This window comes from Cyrtonyx montezumae, unplaced genomic scaffold, assembly GCF_038088225.1.
Source record: "Cyrtonyx montezumae isolate F1298 unplaced genomic scaffold, pur_monq_1.0 scaffold_17, whole genome shotgun sequence".
Taxonomy (NCBI): Eukaryota; Metazoa; Chordata; class Aves; order Galliformes; family Odontophoridae; genus Cyrtonyx; species Cyrtonyx montezumae.
The window spans coordinates 24,934,501-24,953,839 of NW_027071903.1; the positions used below are offsets into that span (position 1 = coordinate 24,934,501).

Here is a 19,339-nt window from a genome sequence, read left to right on the forward strand (position 1 = left end):
GTAAGGGGTGATAAATTTGTGTAGTTTATCGGTGCTCTCCACCAGAGGGCAGCTAACCACATAAAGTTGCTAATACATTGCAGACAAGGCTTATAAGTTAAATCGGTTATTAATGCTGTGTAAAACCTGACTCAAGGAAGTGCTATTACTCCAGAAGACCATACATACCGTATTATCTTCCTGTTAAGTGGAGTATGGCTATACAAATATTTTCAAAATGAAACTATTAACATTGAAAACATAAGGAAAAGCAGATTGTGATGTTATTTAAAAAAAAAAAGATTTTTATAACATACTGATTTTTTTCCCCCAAAAGTTAATTGAGCTAGGAAAATTAATTATGTAATTTCCTTTTAACTGCAGGACATAAAAATGGCAGAATTGGAGTAGTTCAAATATTTAGTTAGCTGACTATTTCATTATTAAGAATGGCCCAGCAGCAAATGCTTACAAAAAAGTTAGGCATGTTGGGCAAGCAAGTAGCACTCCCACATTATGTTTGCCAGTCTTTAACTACTTGCAGTTGAAGGTCTTCTGTCTCACAGACACTATTGCAGATGCTTCAAAATAAAGGTGCTGAGATGCACATATTTCTTTATTTTATTTTTTTTTCTCTGGAAGGTGATCCCAGATCTTAAACAGCAAGTCTCTGAGCTTGAGAATCAAAAATTAGACCTTGAAAACCGTCTTCAAGAGCAGACTGCAAAGTTGAAAGGTAAAGTACCATGGTAAAGTGCTGCTGTGGTCCCCAGTCTCACAGTTAAGAATGAATTATGAATGAGTTATGAATTCCATAGACTTGAATTTATAAAACCTCAAGCAGCATTACTTCATTGCCTATTCACTTGCTTTGTTGCCAGTGAAATGTAAGAAGTACTGTGGGGAAAAAAGTGTTTTGTAGATAATAGCTCTGTTAGTAAAGAAAAACAAATGTAAATATGTGCAATTTTTTAGTTGTTGTTTTAAACTTTTTTTAGGTCATTCAGTTTTACAGTTTGGGAGTCTGTGTTCTGTAGGGCTGTGCTAAGAATGGAGTATGCCCTTTGGAAGCAGTCTTAAATTCCAGAACATCTTTTCATTTTAAGTTCTTCTCCATGAAGTAGATTTCAAGGGGTGAAAAATTCCAAGTAGGAGACAGAAGGAAAATATTCTGCTAATTTGCTTGTTTCAAAGTTCTTCTCTGTTCAGGAAAGCATAAGTTGCTGAGGATTCCGTTATCATTCTAACTGAGGTGTCCTCCAGTGCAACATATTTTTTTATAATTTGCAAGTAGTTTTACTGCCAACTGCAGTGGGTAGTGTTGAAATTCCCTAGCACACCAAATCCTCTGTGTGGAGTAATCGGAAAATTATCTGATACATTATATGACATCATTCCATTTTGTTAAATGAAATAATGTTTTTAAGAGAAGCTCTTACTGAATATTATACATAACAGTAAGCAAATGTGATCTTGTTTTTCTTTCATTTTGCATTTTATCGCTAAAGAGATGTCTAACCGGCTGCATCATGAGCCAGAAGGGGACAGAACACTGAGACGGTAAATAGATTTTTGTCCTGTCTCTCATTCTCTGTTTCTTGTTCTAAGTGCTGTAAGCTGGGAGTAGCAAACCAACAGTTGAAGTCTCACCTCCAACGTATGATTCACCCTGTAGCATTGAGTACAGCTAATGGGTAAGTGTGATGTGATTGTACTTTAACAGAAGACAACATTTCCTGTCTATTTCTAGAATAAATGACATCCAGGATGAAATAGACATAAAAGAAAAAGAGAGATTGAATGTCATAACCCAAGAAATGGAGGGGCTGAGCAATGGTTTGAAGCAAGATGAAATCCGGGCTGAAGTAAAAAGCAAGATAAAGCAAGAAACAACTCGGCTTACTGTGGAAAACATGGTGAGGAAACAGATTCATAGACTCAGATACGTTAGGTTGGAAAGGACCTACAAGATCATCTAGTCCAACCATCCTCCTATCACCATCCCTACCCACTAAACTAGTAAATCAAATCCCTTAGCACCTCATCTAAACGCTTCTTGAACAGCGCTCAACCACCTCCCTAGGCAGGCCATTCCAGTGCCTGACCACTCTTTCAGAGAAAAAATGTTTCCTCAGGTCTAATCTAAATCTTCCCCGGCGCAACTTGTGGCCATTCCCTCTCATCCTGTCATTATTTATCAGGGAGAAGAGGCCCACCCCCTCCTCACCACAACCCCCCTTCAGGAAGTGGTAGAGTGCAATAAGGTCTCCTCTGAGCCTCCTCTTCTCCAGACTCAACAATCCCAGCTCCCTCAGCCACTCCTCATAAGACTTGTGCTCCAGACCCCTCACCAGTTTTGTTGCCCTTCTCTGAACACGCTCCAGGGCCTCAATGTCCTTCTTGTAGTGAGGGGCCCAAAACTGAACACTACTCGAGGTGCGGCTGCACCAGAGCTGAGTACAGGGGGATGATCACCTCCCTGCTCCTGCTGGCTACACTATTTCTAATACAGGCCAGGATGCCGTTGGCCTTCTTGGCCACCTGGGCACACTGCCGGCTCATGTTGAGCCGAGCATCAACCAACACCCCCAGGTCCTTTTCCTCTCTACATTCTTCAAGCCATTCTGCCCCAAGCCTATAGCATTGCATGGGGTTATTGTGGCCAAAGTGCAGGACCCGGCACTTGGTCTTATTGAACCTCATCCCATTGAGCTCAGCCCAGCTGTTCAGCCTATCCAAATCCCTCTGAAGGGCCTCCCTACCCTCAGGCAGATTGACACATCCTCCCAACTTGGTGTCATCTGCAAACTTAATGAGGATACACTCAATCCCCTCATGTAGGTCATCAATAAAGATATTAAACAAGATGGGCCCCAAAACTGACCCTTGGGGGACACCACTCGTAACAGGACGCCAGCTGGACTTAACTCCATTAACCACTACCCTCTGGGCACGGCCCTCCAGCCAGTTCTCCACCCAGAGAAGAGTGAACCTGTCCACACCATGGGCTGCCAGTTTCCCCAGGAGAATGAAATCCTCATTAAGAAACTGTACTTGAAATACAGGATAAAAACAAAGAAAGTTTTCTCAGTCTGTTGTGGGAGGGAAAAAGTACAGAGGTTTCATGTTTCTTCTGGAAAATGTAAGATACACTGTAACGCTCTTTATTTGTGATAATAGCATGTAGCACTAGAAGGCATTTCTTTATTGCCATTGCTCTGAACACTCTTGATTTGTTTATTATAGGACCTTGAAGAAGAACTAGACATGAAAGATAGAATAATAAAAAAATTGGAGGATCAGATCAAAACTCTTACCAAGACTATCGAAAAAGGTGTGTTGTTATATCATCTTTTTTCATAACTCTGAATGTTCAGTCTGTGTTGCAGTGAAAGTAGTTTTACAAAAATAACAACAAAAAAGAAGAGTTTGATGAGGGGTTAGGGATTTAAAACCTCAGGAAAAAGTGTCAGGAAATCATCGAGAGAAATTTTATAAAAGACCTTCCCTATGTTTGTTGTTGTTGTTGTTGTTGTTGTTTTGCAGCTAAATGGGTGTACATGGATATGATAAAATTTATTTCAGAGGCATCAGGTTCTGTCAACAGAAGTTAATACACCCTGACACAAACTGTCTCTCAGCCAACAGGAGGTTACTTTTGCAGATGAATATGTCTTCCTATTGGCATTCAGATGGCAGTTCAGATGGTTACTGATAGGAAGTAAATTCATACAAAGTTCTTGTGCAGCAAGTAATGCTTTACTATAGAATACACTTCAAGGGTGCAGAAGTGACTAAGGTAGGGGTGTGTCACTGCCTTTTGTTTGCCTTATTAGTGCAAGTAATTCCACTGAATCCAATTAAGCTGTTCACATAAGCAATACAAATGTTGTTTAACTCAGTGTTTGGAACTGTAACTTCAGAACATTCATGTGAACAGGCACTGTGCTCTCTATCACAGAGGAACTGCTTTTCCCCAACAGTTTGTTCTAATGCATGAATGATGACTTATTCATTTATGTGCAGTAAATACTGCTTTATGTTTGACAGGCAATGAAGTTCATGTGTCAGCATTGCCCAAAGAGTACATTGGAATGATGGAGTACAAAAAAGAGGATGAAGAAAGGATTGTTCAAAATCTCATCCTTGGTATTTTAGCAATATTTGGAATTTTATGGTCATCAGTGATATTTGGCATAGAACGCAACACTACAACAAGAACTACAAGATGCCATGTTTCATTTTTGTTCAAACTCGGCTTTATCTCACTCTCTTCCCACTAATATAACTCGGAGATGCTATATTATTTTTTCCTACTGCCAATTGTTTCAAATATAAAATGATTTATCTCTGACTCTACATAATTCTGACTCTAACATTTTCCTTACTGTTTGTTCACTTATAAAGCTGTAAATCTCAAAAGCATTCTTGGAACTTGAATTTACTTTCTTCACCTACAAAGACTGTAAGTCACTGGGTATATATCCATGTGTGGTGTCTTGATCTTGTCTGTCTTTTCCATGTAATTTCATTCACTGATGAGAACTGTCCTTTCACATTTCACTTGTAGGGGAATTTTGCCCTTCCTCTGAGTCACTGATCTTATGCCAAACCAGCCTTTTGCATTAGCTTGCCATTAGTAGGAACTCAGCAATTTCTCCCTGCACATTAGTACTCTAATTAACTATTACTTGGAAATAACTTCTTCCTTACTTTCTCACCTATTTCAACCTTACTTCAACCTTGTGAATGTTACTTTATTTGTGAATACAAATATGTATCATTAAGCAATGTCAGAAAATCGTGGATCCTACTAAAAATAGCTCAATACAGGCCAGTGTTTGAAGTTATCCCATGTTGCATAGCCCATGCTATACTCCAGGATTTGCTTCAATATTGTCCTTACTTTCTGGAAAACTTAATTAATGCTTTTACATGAGCAAAGCAATACTATTATACAAGTTTTCAGTCAGGAGCAATTCATCAGTATAGTAATTATCAAGTGTCTCATTGTTGAAGAAATGAGCGTAAAGGTGCTTGTCTTTTTCAGAATGACACATTAAATCTCTGTACTTTTATACAGAGAACCTGATCACTCTTCTTTATGCAGATTTAAAGCCACGTGGAGTGGTAGTCAATATGATACCTGGCCTTCCAGCTCACATCCTGTTCATGTGTGTGAGGTATGCAGATTACCTCAATGATGCTGACATGCTGAAATCTTTCATAAATGCAACCATCGATGGTATAAAACAAGTTGTTAAGGTAGGAATTACATTTGGCTGTACTTCTACTTTTTGCTTTTAATGTAAAGGTTATAAGATACGTGCATGGTACCTGGGAAATGCTGATACTTGCATTTGCTAGTATTCCTATAACAAATAATTATAATTAGTGACACTCTTTTTGACTTCGGTAGTAGTATACCTATAAAGCCTACAGATAAGGTCCTCCTGTGCTGAATATGGTAACATCTTTATCCAAAGATGGATAAAACAAAATAATTTCAAATATTGTACATATAAAATTGAGTGGCTAATTAATTTTTAAATGAAGCTGTGCTTTCAATGCTACTAAAAGTTGGGATGGGTGGAAATTTCAACCAGTATATTTGTCAGTAGACAAGTGTCAGAATTTTAGGAGGTTTTCATGTAAGTTCTACTGGTGCAACATTTTTAACAAGTCATTTGGTACTTCAGCATTACTACCTGAATGAATGAGGTTGCAATTAAGCCAGGTTACAAATCCAGGTTATATACAAGGAGCATTAATCTGTTGTCTCTTACACATTACAAATTCAGATAGGATAAGGCTTTGTTGTGTATCTGTGATGCAGTAAGACACCAGGCGTGCTTCGTGGCACAGGTAGGAATGAACCTCGCTATATGCAGTTGAATTTGTTTTGTAGAGAATGCTTGTATTTGGTTCACAAATTAATACCACAGTTTACCCATAAGAAATACTTCTGCCTGTTTATCTAACAAAAAGGAGACATCCATAATTAGAATAGAGTTTATTCATAGTTCAGTTTCATTTCTGTATGAAGACATTGTTCACACTTTGACAGGAAGGCCTCTTATACACTCCAGTGCTACAGATAGAAATCTGTAACACTGGTTCAAACTGATGTATTCAGTCTATCCCTTACGTAGACTTAAACAGTATTTAACACTGTGTTCACTAGACTGAAAAAAATCCCAGAATGATTTGAATAGCTGGAATGCTACATATGCTGTATGTTCCTTCTATAGATAGGTGTTATTGCTGATTCTGTAGTGATCTTTAGCTTCAGGTTGGAAATGAAGCAATGCCATAATAAGATCGCTTTATCATTTTCAGGAAAATTCAGAAGATTTTGAGATGTTGTCTTTTTGGCTTTCCAATACATACTATTTTCTTAACTGTTTGAAGCAGTACAGTGGGGAAGAGGTAGGAGTGATTTCATGAAAGAATTTCATTATTTTACATTTGTCAGACTTCAGTAAGTAAAATAGAGATAATCAGCAGATAATTATTTGCCAGCTCACCACTTTTCCTTCAAAATCTTTACATGTTTGTATTGCTTTGCAGTGGTGACATTTCTTACACATACAATTAGCCAGTATAGAACTAACTGATGGAGTGAAATCAAAGCGTTAAAGTGCTGAGGCCATTTAAAGACTGTGAAAACATAGTTTGAGTTCTTGTACATGAGTTTAATGTGAGCTGGACTTGATGCCCTCCTACATATATATAAAATGCTTTACTGCTTTATAGTTGTGACCACTTTGAAGACTTACTCCTACCAGTATGAGATTACAGAGGAAATCCTCTAAAAAAGAGCAATAGAATGAAGTAGTCTTCCTTACCCCCATCCCCCTTTTTTAACTTGCTTGTTTAAGGTAGGTTCATTGTGGAATCCAAAGTCCTTTTAAATTGCAAACTCTTATCAGTACAATATCACACATTTTATTAACTTACATAAGTTGAATGAAATGGAATAATTATGTAAGAATATGCTTTTCAGGATTAAAGCAAATAAAACTTGGCATTATTGTAACTGTGTACTGTATAAAAAGCAATTCTCCCCCTTGTGGTTCTATTGCTAACACGTAATGCAGAATGAAAGGAACATTTAATTGTAATAAATAACAGTATTTTGTATTTTAACACTAAAAAGAGGGAAAAGTTTGAATCTGGAACTTTGAGTGTTAATCTGTCTTTGAAATGAATGCTTAAGACTTCACACAAGTTAGGGTTCAATCTATATTTTTGAAATCAGAATTTTCCTGATGAAAATTACAAAAATGAAAGCTTAGATAGATACTGAAAACAGAGTTCGAACAACTTTTTTTTAATGAAGTAGTTTATGCTTTTTGTTTAAGTAATCTAGGAATTGCTTCAAAGTCCACTGAAATATGTGCAAGCCTTTCTTTTGGCTTTAGTAAGTTTTTGGAACAGAGTAAGCTTAAACATTAACTGGAAAATACGTAAAGGAAGTCCAGAACCAGAAGTGTCCATTGAAGATAGCAGATGCTTTGACTCATTCTGAGTCTGTTTGGCCGGAGACAGAGTGTACTATGCTAATATATGTATTAGTATATAGCCTTAGTTCATAATGATAGTGTTCTCTGATTTCTAATATTTGTATTTACAACTTAACTGTAGGAATTCATGAAATACAACACCCCACATCAGAATAAGAACTGTTTGAAGCATTTTGATCTCTCAGAATACAGACAAGTTCTCAGTGATTTGGCCATTCGTATCTATCACCAGTTCATTCTTGTGATGGAGAACAACATTCAGCACATGATCGGTAAGACAGCAGAAGTCCAACCTAAGATAAATGTAGCTTATGGAGAACTTGTACAAAGCCAGTGCGTCCTGGCAAAGGATGGAACAGACTTCTTTCTCCTGATGATTTATACATGAGTACCTGCAAGCATGTTTTTGCACATCTGTATGTGAATGTTATATCCCCTAAGGGCTTTTTCCTCTCAACACTTTCCTTACGTGGGATAATACTTTGAAACAAACCAGAATTCTACAAAAAATAAGGTTGTTTTTTTTTTTTTTTTTTTTTTTTGTGTATGTGTGCTTCAGAAGCTTTTGTCAGTATTGTATTCTTATAGTATTATTTAAATTTTAAAATGTAATGGAATTATATTTTGTTCAAGAATTAAGTTAATGTAACTGAAGAGCTATAGGAGTATTAGTCTTACAGTTATTTTCTATTGTCTTTTAGTACCAGGTATGCTGGAATATGAAAGTCTCCAGGGAATTTCTGGCTTGAAACCTACAGGGTTCCGTAAACGTTCCTCTAGTATAGATGACACGGATGCCTACACAATGACATCTATCCTGCAGCAACTCAGCTATTTTTATAGTACGATGTGCCAGAATGGCCTGGACTCTGAGCTTCTCAAGCAGGCAGTGAAGCAGCTTTTCTTTCTCATTGGAGCAGTCACCCTCAATAGTCTCCTCCTCCGCAAGGACATGTGCTCTTGTAGGAAAGGAATGCAGATAAGGTAAAGCCAGGAAGCTTTCAGCAAGTAGTTGCTTCAAAATGAATTTTTAACATTTTTTTTTGTCACCTAGTCCTCTATCACTGTGTCACTGGATATTCTGTGACCATTCTGCTGGAAGTAGCCAACTGTTTTTCACTCTTTTGGAAAAGATAGGTCTTTGCCTAATGAGCTAAGCTTTTTCTGCTTAGGATACTACAGACTGTACTTTCCATGGAAACACTAATGGAGAAGGTGTCAGCTGAGAGCTCAAAGTCAATCCTATGTTTAGCACTCTTCCTATGCTTGTTGGCTTATGATGACAACTAGTATTCTTAGTAGGGTAAGCAGGTAGAGCATCCCATCTGGCAAACAGACAAAAGCAGACTTACGCTTTTTATGCTCTATCATTTGGAAAGAAAGCACTGAGACAGAGCCTCTTGTGGGTTTCGGTCAGATGTCTTATGAGCCTGAAGAGAATACATTCCAAACAGTTCTTGCAAAGTATACATAGTTCATTTCTTCTCCATTAGACAGTCTGCATGAATGAAAATCAGTCAAATGCTGACCCATTTCAAAATATTACTAGAAGAATGCTTCTTTATCCTTTAGATCTTAGCCTGATTTGTAATGTGTGAAGATTATTCTGATCTCCTTCATATGCTTAGTTGTAAATTAAGATTTTTAATATATATAGTGCTAAAATATAGTTGCCAGTGCTAACAGCTAAACCAGTAACTTGCTTTCTATTGGCAAATCTTTAAGAGATGAATAAATAAAAAAGATAAAAGTATACAAGAGATTAAACTTAAACAGTTAACAGTCTGCTGATTTTTGATATTTGTGATTGGTTTTTTATTATTGTTATTATTATTTAAACTGTATGGATATGGATTGCTCACTCACAGAGCAAGGGAGGGCCTATTGCATCACATCCTGGTGTCCCAGCCATGCCTACTACAACAATATGAACTTTGCATTAGAGGAATGTGATTTGTTTGACAGAGGGAACCTAACATTTCTCTTGTCTCTTCATGGTTACCTAGATGTAATATCAGCTATTTGGAAGAATGGCTTAAAGACAAGAATCTTCAAAGCAGCCATGCCAAAGAAACTTTAGAGCCTCTTTCTCAAGCAGCCTGGCTCCTTCAGGTCAAAAAGATCACTGATGATGATGCCAAGGAAATATGTGAACACTGCACATCACTTTCCACTGTGCAGGTAATGAACTATTTGTTTTTGATGCCAACATCAACCTTCATGACATCATTGTTGCAAAGAGCTATTGGCCTTTCTTTTTTTAAAAAAAAAAAAACAGCATTCATCAGCTTTCTGTGTCACCACTTGTTATGTTAGATTTTTTTAACTCCTTATTTCCAACTGTTAACTCTTTAACTACTTCTGTGGTGAATGCCTGTCTGCCTTGTTCTATCTCACTTCTTTAATCCACAATGATTTATTTATTTATTTATTTGCTTTGTCAGAAGCATTTTTGTTGTTTTGTTTTATCAGTTCTTCATCTCCTTGATCCTGCTGGCAGCTTTGGAAATGAGTCATAGCAGTGGTTTTGTATGCAAGAAATAATTAGGTTACAGGTCAAAATTCTCACTTTATTTTGAATTTTCATATTGAAACTTCAATTAAATACCAATACAAATGTCATTTTAATGCTTTCTTCACTTTTTGTAACCTACTAAAACAGTCTATTGTCATTTGAGCAGATAGTTAAGATCCTCAACTCATACACTCCAATAGATGATTTTGAGAAGAGAGTGACTCCATCGTTTGTTCGTAAAGTCCAGGTAAAGAGCTACATTTATTCTCTTTCATATTCAAGTTACAAGGTACTTCATACACACTGTATTTGTAGGTGCATATTTATACTTGACCTTTATGTCAAATACTGACTATGTTGCTCAGCTTTTTATTGGGAATCGATTAAGTGCAGTGTCCTTAACATTACATGAAAGCATGATTTGCAATGAGAACGTGTTTGATTTAATTAGAAAACATTTTCTTACCCTTTCTGCTATAATTTCAGGCTATGCTAAACAATCGTGAAGATGGACCACAGCTGATGCTTGATACCAAATACCACTTTCAAGTGATGTTTCCTTTCACACCCTCTCCACATGCTTTGGAAATGATACAAGTCCCCAGCAGCTTCAAACTTGGCTTTCTCACAAGGGTTTAGTAAAACTAGTGCTTTTGTACTGTCTCAGAGATTGAGTAAGGCCGAGTAGACTTCCATGCTTTGTTTCTGCAGCTGGTGGCTGGTATGGTAGCTTACTGTGAATTAAGCCATTAAAAACTTTTCTAGAGTCAAGACTTAAAAAATAAGAATCATTTCAGCTTGTGATTTCTTGCTCTGTTTTTTACTGTTGTTTATTCTTCTTTATAGTTCTACAGTAATGACATCAGCTGGACATAATGCCATACAGTTCTGTGGCTGAAACCTCATGAGGAAAGAATGTGTATGACAAGTTTGCATTGGTTCTCTGTCAGTAACCTTAAAGCAATAGTCATAGGGAAAGGTTACATAGGGACCAGTATAACTACTGTACAGTTTTCTATTATTTGCTCTTTGTAACAGAAGTTTTTTTCCAAGATAACTTTATTCTGTTGTCTTGCTGTCCTGAATTTGTTTCACCCTTCTATGCTTTCAATGCCTTTATTCCTTTCACGAAGTTAGTCACTCATGGGAGTTCTCTAGAAGACTGTAAAGGGCAGTATAGAAGGTCCTCCCACAGTTGTTCGGGCTTTTTTATGTTTGTTTGTCTGTTTAAATGCAAATAGCTACCTTGTACCCGAGAGGCTGAGATTGGTCTGAGAGGATTACTGTAATAAACACGCAGTCTTTGCAGGCATGCTGGCTAGTCTCACTCATGCTGAATGAAGTTGTAGTTCAGGCACAGCAGACAGCTCTTCAGCCAGGGGAGCAATTTGGGTGCTTCTTTTGAAGGCAGCCTTCAGCTGTGTTCTCTGCAATGAAGTCTGGATTTTTGTATCACTTATCAGAGTAGAAAAGTCAGATATAAAATTCCTGTTGTGATCTAAGTTTAAATAATTAGCTAATTTCTTTAAAAAACAGGAGTCCTGTTTTGGGTCCATCTTGAATGTAATGTCTTTAGGAACATACACCAAGTATGCACATATATACAGATCTTTCTCCCATTCTTTTTTGCTTGTTTCCCTTCTCTAGTTCAGATACTGAGTAGGAATGATTGCAGCTGCTATGGTCTGAAATCATTTAATTCCTTGCATTTTTAAATTGCAGGATCCTTAGAAACAGAAGTGGTCTCCTTTTCATTTTGTTCAGCTTTATTCCTGTAGGCAGAACACAAAGAATAACAACTTTCTTTAGCACTAGACCCTGCCAGAATCAACATTCACCGTGCTGCAGTGATGGCTGTCATTAGAAATTCCTCAGTACATACAGCTAGTTTTCTGGCAAGGTTATTATGGAAATACGGTACTAAAGCTTAGAAATATTGAAGGGATTCTAATTAACTTAGTTAATTTAAATATTCCAGGAGGAGACATTTGATTTTGTATTATGTAGTGTTTAAAATGTGTAAATATAAAGAAGAATATTTTGTTACATGCTGTCCTTGCTATTTACTCTGAACAGTGTCATATTCATGGTGATAACTGCAGAGACTTGTGAAGAGTATGTGAAGGAACACTTTTGTGTTTTGTTAACAGCTGTAAAAGTTGTACAAAATTTGCAGATGTGTAGGTAGGCTAATATTCTTATCTGTCAAATAAAGCAGCTTTTAAATCAATGTGTAGTGTTCTGAGTGATGCAAATATGTTCAGTGAATTATTATTAAGAATTTACTTGGAATTATTTGAACGTTCAAGTGAACGTGTCCTGTGATACTGTCCTGTATTGTGCTGCGAGTGTTTATTTACTGGTCCAGTTGCTTTGCTGCAATATTATGTACCTTCCTGTCAGGGTGGTTTGCTGCTCCTGGTGAATTCCTGCACCGATTTCAATGAATGCAAGTTTAGTTGCTGTAATTTGCATATAGCCTTTTTTGCACTTACTGGAGCTGTGTGTCTGTCACCTGACATGGCGTGAGTGAAAGCACAGTGCAGTCTTGCATCGACATCACAAAGAAGTGTCTGAAGGTATGTATGTATGACAAAAATGGTTGGTGGAGGGAAATTGTTCTGACATTTGATGATAAGTGAGTTTGAGAGGATTTATTGTGTATTTGATGTTAACACCTTCAGCCAATGTGTAGGTACTAAAGTCTGTCTTTTGTAATTCTTAGAGGGAGCAATATTAATGAAGGGCAGATACATGGAAGAAGCATTTCTGAGGTTAACATTCCTAGAATGACACTAAAGGAGATAGCAATTGCATTCAAATGGAAAAGTATGGAATGATGACCCTTACTGCAGTGGGAAGGTGCTGAAATTGCTTATGGAATGTGTTTAGGCACGTGACTCCTGCACTTCCTGGCAACTGAACTGAGCAGCGTAGCTGATCCTTTTCCATCCTAAGTTTCCATTATGTTTGGGTTAAAAAAAAAGAAAAGTTAGGATGGATTAGCAGATGTGACCTTCAGCACTTCTAAAATTTTTCAGTAGTTTTCATAAATTTCTCTCAAGTTTCAAAAAAATCCAATAAAGCAGCAGTTATTAATCTTGTTGATTTTCAAGTTATTGTCTTAAAATGGGTGAATAGTAGATGTATATCCCAAAGGAGAATGAGTATGGACAGCACTATGGACAGGTTTTTGACTTGGAACTTTCTTTAAGAATATGGAGTAAATTTAACATATTTCAGAATATGAATTTGATAAGTTGGAAAACTTATCAAGCATCCACTCATCTCCACAGTATGTTTAAACTGTAAAATTTGAAATGTCTGTAGTATGTAATGGGCAGACATTGCCTATTTTGCTTAATAGTTTATATTCTCTGTTTTATATTCTGAAAGAAAACAGTTCTAATAAAGTCTCTAAATTATAATTGTTAGTACTTAACTGACCTGAGGTGACACAACCAGAGAGGCTGAGCCTTAAATACCCTCTAAGAAGCCTTAATAGGGAGGTTGTCCTTCTGTGTGGCAGTTGCACTCAGCTTCTTCACTCAGCTTGAGAATCTCCAGGTTCTTGCTGTTGAAAAAGGTAGGCAATGTGGGGCATTTATCAACAAGATTCATTGTGACATATTTGTTAATGATTTTTTTATACTTATGGGCTTTTTAAAAGTTACATTATTATCCAGATTAAAGACCGTAGCGCAGCTGAACCCTGTTGTATTCACTTTAACACTATTAGAAAAACTACTCCAGGGAAGGTCCCTGCAAGCGTAGCAGCTTGGGGTCTTGGGCTCACTGTTTGTGAAAGCATGCATTAAAAGCTTCAGGGCACATTTGTAGTTTTTCATCCAATGGGATACAAAGCCCAAAGGTTGCATATAGCTGTTGAAAGCTCTGTGTGGATTTCAAATTCATACGATGTAGTTCATGTCAGGACAGATTTCTTCGTGCATAATTTGGGATGAAGTTACACAACTCCTGGAGACAACAGAGAAACTTCTGATGATTTGACAGGATGGGATTTCTGAGTTTGCCATCTCCTGTTTCAAGCTTAGAGATTCATAAGGATAAGAAAGCAGAATGGAGGGAACTGCACAGAATAACATTTTATTTTGTTTTTGTATATGGCCAGCCAAACAGATTCTGAAATCTGCATAGTTCTTTCCATTTATTTCACTTCATTTAAATCTCCTTTTTAATAGCTTCTTCTCTTATCCATAAACTCATTAGCAATGTATTTGGCTAAATACGGATGAAAGCTTTTAAATTCATTTATATATGTATTTAAGAACTGGGAAATACTAAATTTTTCCCATGAAAAATGTAAAGAGAAGATTGAGATTATATTATTGTTTGTTTGTCTGACTCAAGGGGTTTCTCATTCTCCTTTGATGATCATGCTCTGTTCATAGTGATGCCTGGCTTGAGAACAAAAAGGGGATTCTTAATGACCTGGTGTTCAGAGTGCCAAAGCATTGCTTTCTGCTCAAGCAGAGCATTGTGCATAATGTATGGCTGCAAATCTGAGGACATCTGTCAGCTTTAAAAATAATACATAATATTGACTTTTTAATAATGCAGTGGAGAAAATATATATAGAGAGATCAGCTCAGATTTCTCACCATTCCAGCTGCTGGGCATTTCTGGCCATTGTCTAATGGCATTAGTTACATAAAAACTAAGAATAAGCATGTCATGCATGTCATTAATCAGTGTGCACAGTGCACATTACAACAGTGTGCAATCAATGCTGGTTATAGCAAAATACATATTTTGCTTTTTCTGTATGAAATTCCAATCTGCAGATCTTGTGCCTGTCTTGCACACAGTGTCTGTTCATCAAGCTCCAAAGATTAGTCACAGAGATTATCCAGCCTACAGCTATCTATATGCTGCCTAAGCTGCAGCAGCCGGCAGCAGCAGCAGGAAGCTTTGCACTGCACTGGAACACACCTTTTTTTTTCTTCTCTCTTTCAGCTCTCTCATACCACAGATATGTGTGACCAGACCTTTTTAGCGATTGTATTTGGTCCATGTGACAAGTGCTCCAACGAGAAGCCCCTTAGGGCTGTTTACATCAAATCAGAACAGCTCAGCTACTGCTCGCTATGTGTGGAAATGGTATGTTATTGATTTTATCAGGTGGAATGTGAACAGACTGCAAAAAGTAGGGGCTGCATGTGTTAATGGTCAGTTGTGTTGGATTTTTCTGGACAGAAGTAAGCATTGCTAGGCCTGAAGGCTGGCTGCTTCTAATTCAAATAAATAGCTCTGCAGACACCTGATGTTATTCCATAAGCCTGAAACAGATGTGACCCCGGGTTCATTGATATGTTTTTTTATTTTTTTATTGGAATGGGGCCACAGGACTTCTCTCCCTGGGGCACTACATTCCTTAGCTTATGCATGTGTTATATGCCCACCTGAGCTGGGCTGTAAGGTATATGTGTGCAAGTCTGCTTAGCCTATGATCTTGAGTATCACCCTTCAACAAAGTTTTAAAAATACAGAAGTGTTGCAACAAGCTGACTCAGCTGAGACTGAGGGATTGGATTTAGCTGGTCTGTTTCAGCTCTCCTCAGACAGAAGTGAAGTCCTCTCTGCATGGCCCACCCCAGACTGAGACCTTGTTGTCTGGTATGCTATGTGCAGCACTTGGGTGAGGAACCTGGGGGAGCTGGAGGTAGCTGCGATGAGGAAACAGTGAGAAAAGGCTGCATAGCAGTCCTGCCTCTTCTGTCTGTGTGTGTACAACCTCAGAAGCCCTGCCAGAATACCTGCATGAAGAAGGGATGATGCTGGAGGCTTTTTAATCTCCAGCAATTACTGGTGAGGTGATAATCCACACTCCTGGTAGGAGTTTTTTTGTTTGTTTGCTTTTTTGTTTTTGTTTGTTTTTAATGAGATACAAAGCTAAGGTACGTACTGAGGTACGTATGGCAACTGAAGCGATGTCTCCAAAACTGCTTTTGCAAACTTAGGAATTTTGTTGTACTGATTATACTCCAGCTTGGAGTACTATTTCATCCTCCTGAACCATCATGTAACAGCACTTACAGAATCCCTTCCCTGCTCCTTCCCCAGAACCAGTCACAACTGTAAATGAACAGCTTCCAATACAGTGTTATATTTGAGCATCAGATGAAGTGACCTCTGCAGGAATGCTAAAAGAATTAACTAGCTGTGATTAGAAAATTCAGTAAGAGAGGCTGATGTGATGACTGCAGATAATGTGTGCAGTTGAGTGATGGACACAGCACAGTCATTTGTCACTTTGCTGAGAAGGAAATTTAGATGCAGTGACTGTAAGGCAAAAAGCAGTTCCTTCCTGTGTGTTCTCTTCTCGTGACTTTGAAGCTGCTGCTTTGCTCAGGTTTTTCTTGGCCTATAAATAGCAATTCATCTAGTACAATTTTGCATGACTTAGTGCACTCTGGAACAGCAGGAAACTGGCTGTTTGCTATGTACAGTTCCTGCAACTTTCTCCTCATTATCTGCCATGTGGAAGTTAGACTGCTACCACCAGAAACAGCTGCTAAGTGGAAACAGACTGAAACTTCAGCAGGAATTGCCTTGGTCCCTAACAGCCTGTTAGGCACTGTATTAGCACTGTGCTGGGATCCCAGTCTTTCTCCTAGATCTGGCTTCAGCTTGCTTCTTCATGTTTATTTCATAAAAAAAAAAAAAAAAAAAAAGATTAAAATGAAACAAAAAAACACAGTCCTTAGCACTGATGCTGAAATACATACAGTTAGGAAAGCAGCATCCTTTTTTTTTTCAAACTGTTTTTTCAGAGCTGTGGGAATACTTGGGCTTATATCACAGTGCACAGTATGTCCTTGTCACGCTTGTGCAGGTGTTTGTGCATGGGCATGCATAATGTGGTGTGCAACTGGCTGAGCCTTTTGCAGCTTCTCATTTGCATACGCATCTCTTAATTTCAGATGCCAGGAGGACTCAGCTGCATACATACATTTTCATCAGCCTGTCTTTTTGATTTCCCCAAAACCAATGTATGCGGAGAGATAACAGGAATTGCTGACACCCAGCACTGAGATCATCCCGAGATCATCATTTAGCCATTCAGGCTAAAGCATCTTTTCCCTTCTGGGGTTTTGTGCATTGTGGAGATTGGTGCTAATCAATAGGAATGCAGCCTGTTTGCTGTTCTAGTCTTCCCCCAAAAGTTCTAGAAAATTAGCTTACAGTTTTAAAAAGAATAATATATATATACATATATATATATATATCTCAGTGGGGAATTTTTGAGTGACTTTCTAAAAATAAATACCTACCTTCTGAGGTAGGCAATGCTCTGTGACACAGTTAGACCTTCCATTTTCCTATTCCACTGTTCCTATTGATGGAACAGTGCCACCTTCCTTGCGTGTATTTCCCAATGTTATTTGCCATGTGCAGAAATCAGGTTTATGATTGTGGCAGTCACTGTCCTTGGTGGCTGAATGTTTCTGTAGCAGCTACACAGAGTGATGCTATATATAAAGCAGACTGCTTTCAGAGTGTTTGCCTCAAAATTGCCCCAAACTGCTCAAATCCAAGGGGCAGCCTGCCTTTGCTCCACAGGGAAGAGTCAGAGACAGAAGCTGTCTTACATGAACCTGTCCCAGTTTTGGGCAACTTGGAAGCTCCCTGCCTCTGAGCACACAGAAGCCAGTTTGGAAGTGGTCATCTTTCTGGGGAGTGCTGGTGGTCAGTACAAAGTGACAGCAATAAACGTTTTGTATACCAGCCATTACTGTACTGTTGATGGAAAATGACATTGCAAAGCCCCAGTTACTGCTTTTCCACATTGTCCACGTACCATGCCTTCCATACAGGATCTTTTCACAGCATTTTGGCCTGTGCTGGTGTGTTTTGAAACTTGCCTGAAGGCAGAACACAAACTAGGAGGACCTGTATTTTATCTACTGCTGCAGATTGAGGTGCTGTTTCAGATTAAATTAGTCAAAATTAGATTAAATTCTAATACTGTGATGATTTTTTTTTCAGTTGTATAGAACTTAAGCAATTGCTAATGCACTGCTAAAAGTGTATCACCTTCAGTATGGTTAGGTTTTCTGAGAAGGGAGGAGCAAAAATATTTGATTGCTTCTTCAATGTTTACATTTTTTCTTTTGAAGTTGATACTGTAATAAGTTATCCATGAAATTAACCCGAGCCTAATTTATTTTACTTAAGCTCCCAAATGCCCTTACTCTAACTTGCTTGGATTATTTTGCATGGTTAGCTAATGATAGTATTAGCTAACTTAGGCCCACAAAATACGTGCCGTGTATCACATACTTCTACAGCTAGCTCTGTTCAGTAGAGAGTTCCCAGCTCACCCGTTTTCTCAGGAGTAGTATCAAGTCGCAGACTGAATGCATAGTCCCCGAAGACTGGAAATATGTTCACTATTTGACTCTCCAGTTATGAAACCCAACTCCTGTAAAACAGCTGGAGCACAAGACCAGACCTAGGCCTAAATTCAATGTCCACAGTGACAGTGGGAAGCTCAGCAGCTCTGCCTGTGCATCCCGGTCAGACAGTGGCACTGCTGCTAGGCCAGTGTGGTTTAAGACTCATGCTCTCTGAGCCCTGTACTGCGTCCAGGATATGCCCATCCTGGAGTCCAAACAACAGCTGCAAACCTTACTTTCTTATCTCCCATTCCAATCTTGGGCCCTCTCCAGGTTGAACAATAGCCATTGGATTCTGTGTTCTGGCGAAAGGGAGACAATGTGAGTTAAAATGAGCAAAGTTGCTCCATGTAGATCAAGGACAATTGCTGAAAAAAGAGGACATTTTCAAGGAATTCCCAGGGAACAGAGAGCTGCAAGGCCACTTGGCACAGCCCTTTCTCTGGAAATGTTACAGCCATTGCATGCCCAGATCATGTGTTCCCCATACGCCTGTGAGGGAGCTTTGCCTCATGTCCTTTAGAGCAAGGTGGGGGTTTCATTGTTCCCTTTGGATTTTTGGAAACTGGTCCCTTTGTGAGGCCTGGAAAGGCCACAGACCCAAATTTACCCATCTGTGTGTTCACTTAAGGATGAAAATAACTATTTTATCCAATTTGAATCTCCCGTGGCACAATTTAAGCCATTCCCTATTGTCCTATTGCAGCTACCTGGGAGTGGAGGCCAACCCCCACCTCACCATAATCTCCTTCCAGGGAATCGTAGAGAGTGATGAGGTCTCTCCTGTGCCTTCTCTTCTCCACACTGACCCATCCCAGTTCTCCCTCAGCCGTTGCCCGGAAGACCCCTCATCCTTCTCCTGCGTGCAGCAGCTGTGTGACTTTCAGCCGCTCTGCCCC

The 19,339-nt window shown here is 38.5% G+C and overlaps 1 protein-coding gene across 1 annotated transcript in view; it reads left to right on the forward strand.

The window, feature by feature from the left end:
* Positions 1-11,708, forward strand: part of MYO5C (myosin VC) — a 33,490-nt gene extending 21,782 nt beyond the window's left edge. The window contains exons 30-41 of the mRNA XM_065733859.1: positions 622-715; positions 1,488-1,539; positions 1,730-1,895; positions 3,226-3,313; positions 4,030-4,128; positions 5,090-5,244; positions 6,319-6,408; positions 7,627-7,777; positions 8,207-8,489; positions 9,512-9,686; positions 10,187-10,267; positions 10,507-11,708. Coding sequence (XP_065589931.1) covers positions 622-715; positions 1,488-1,539; positions 1,730-1,895; positions 3,226-3,313; positions 4,030-4,128; positions 5,090-5,244; positions 6,319-6,408; positions 7,627-7,777; positions 8,207-8,489; positions 9,512-9,686; positions 10,187-10,267; positions 10,507-10,659 — 1,587 coding nt within the window. The 3' untranslated portion in view covers positions 10,660-11,708. The remainder of the gene's footprint in view (positions 1-621; positions 716-1,487; positions 1,540-1,729; positions 1,896-3,225; positions 3,314-4,029; positions 4,129-5,089; positions 5,245-6,318; positions 6,409-7,626; positions 7,778-8,206; positions 8,490-9,511; positions 9,687-10,186; positions 10,268-10,506) is intronic.
* Positions 11,709-19,339: the final 7,631 nt, after the last annotated feature.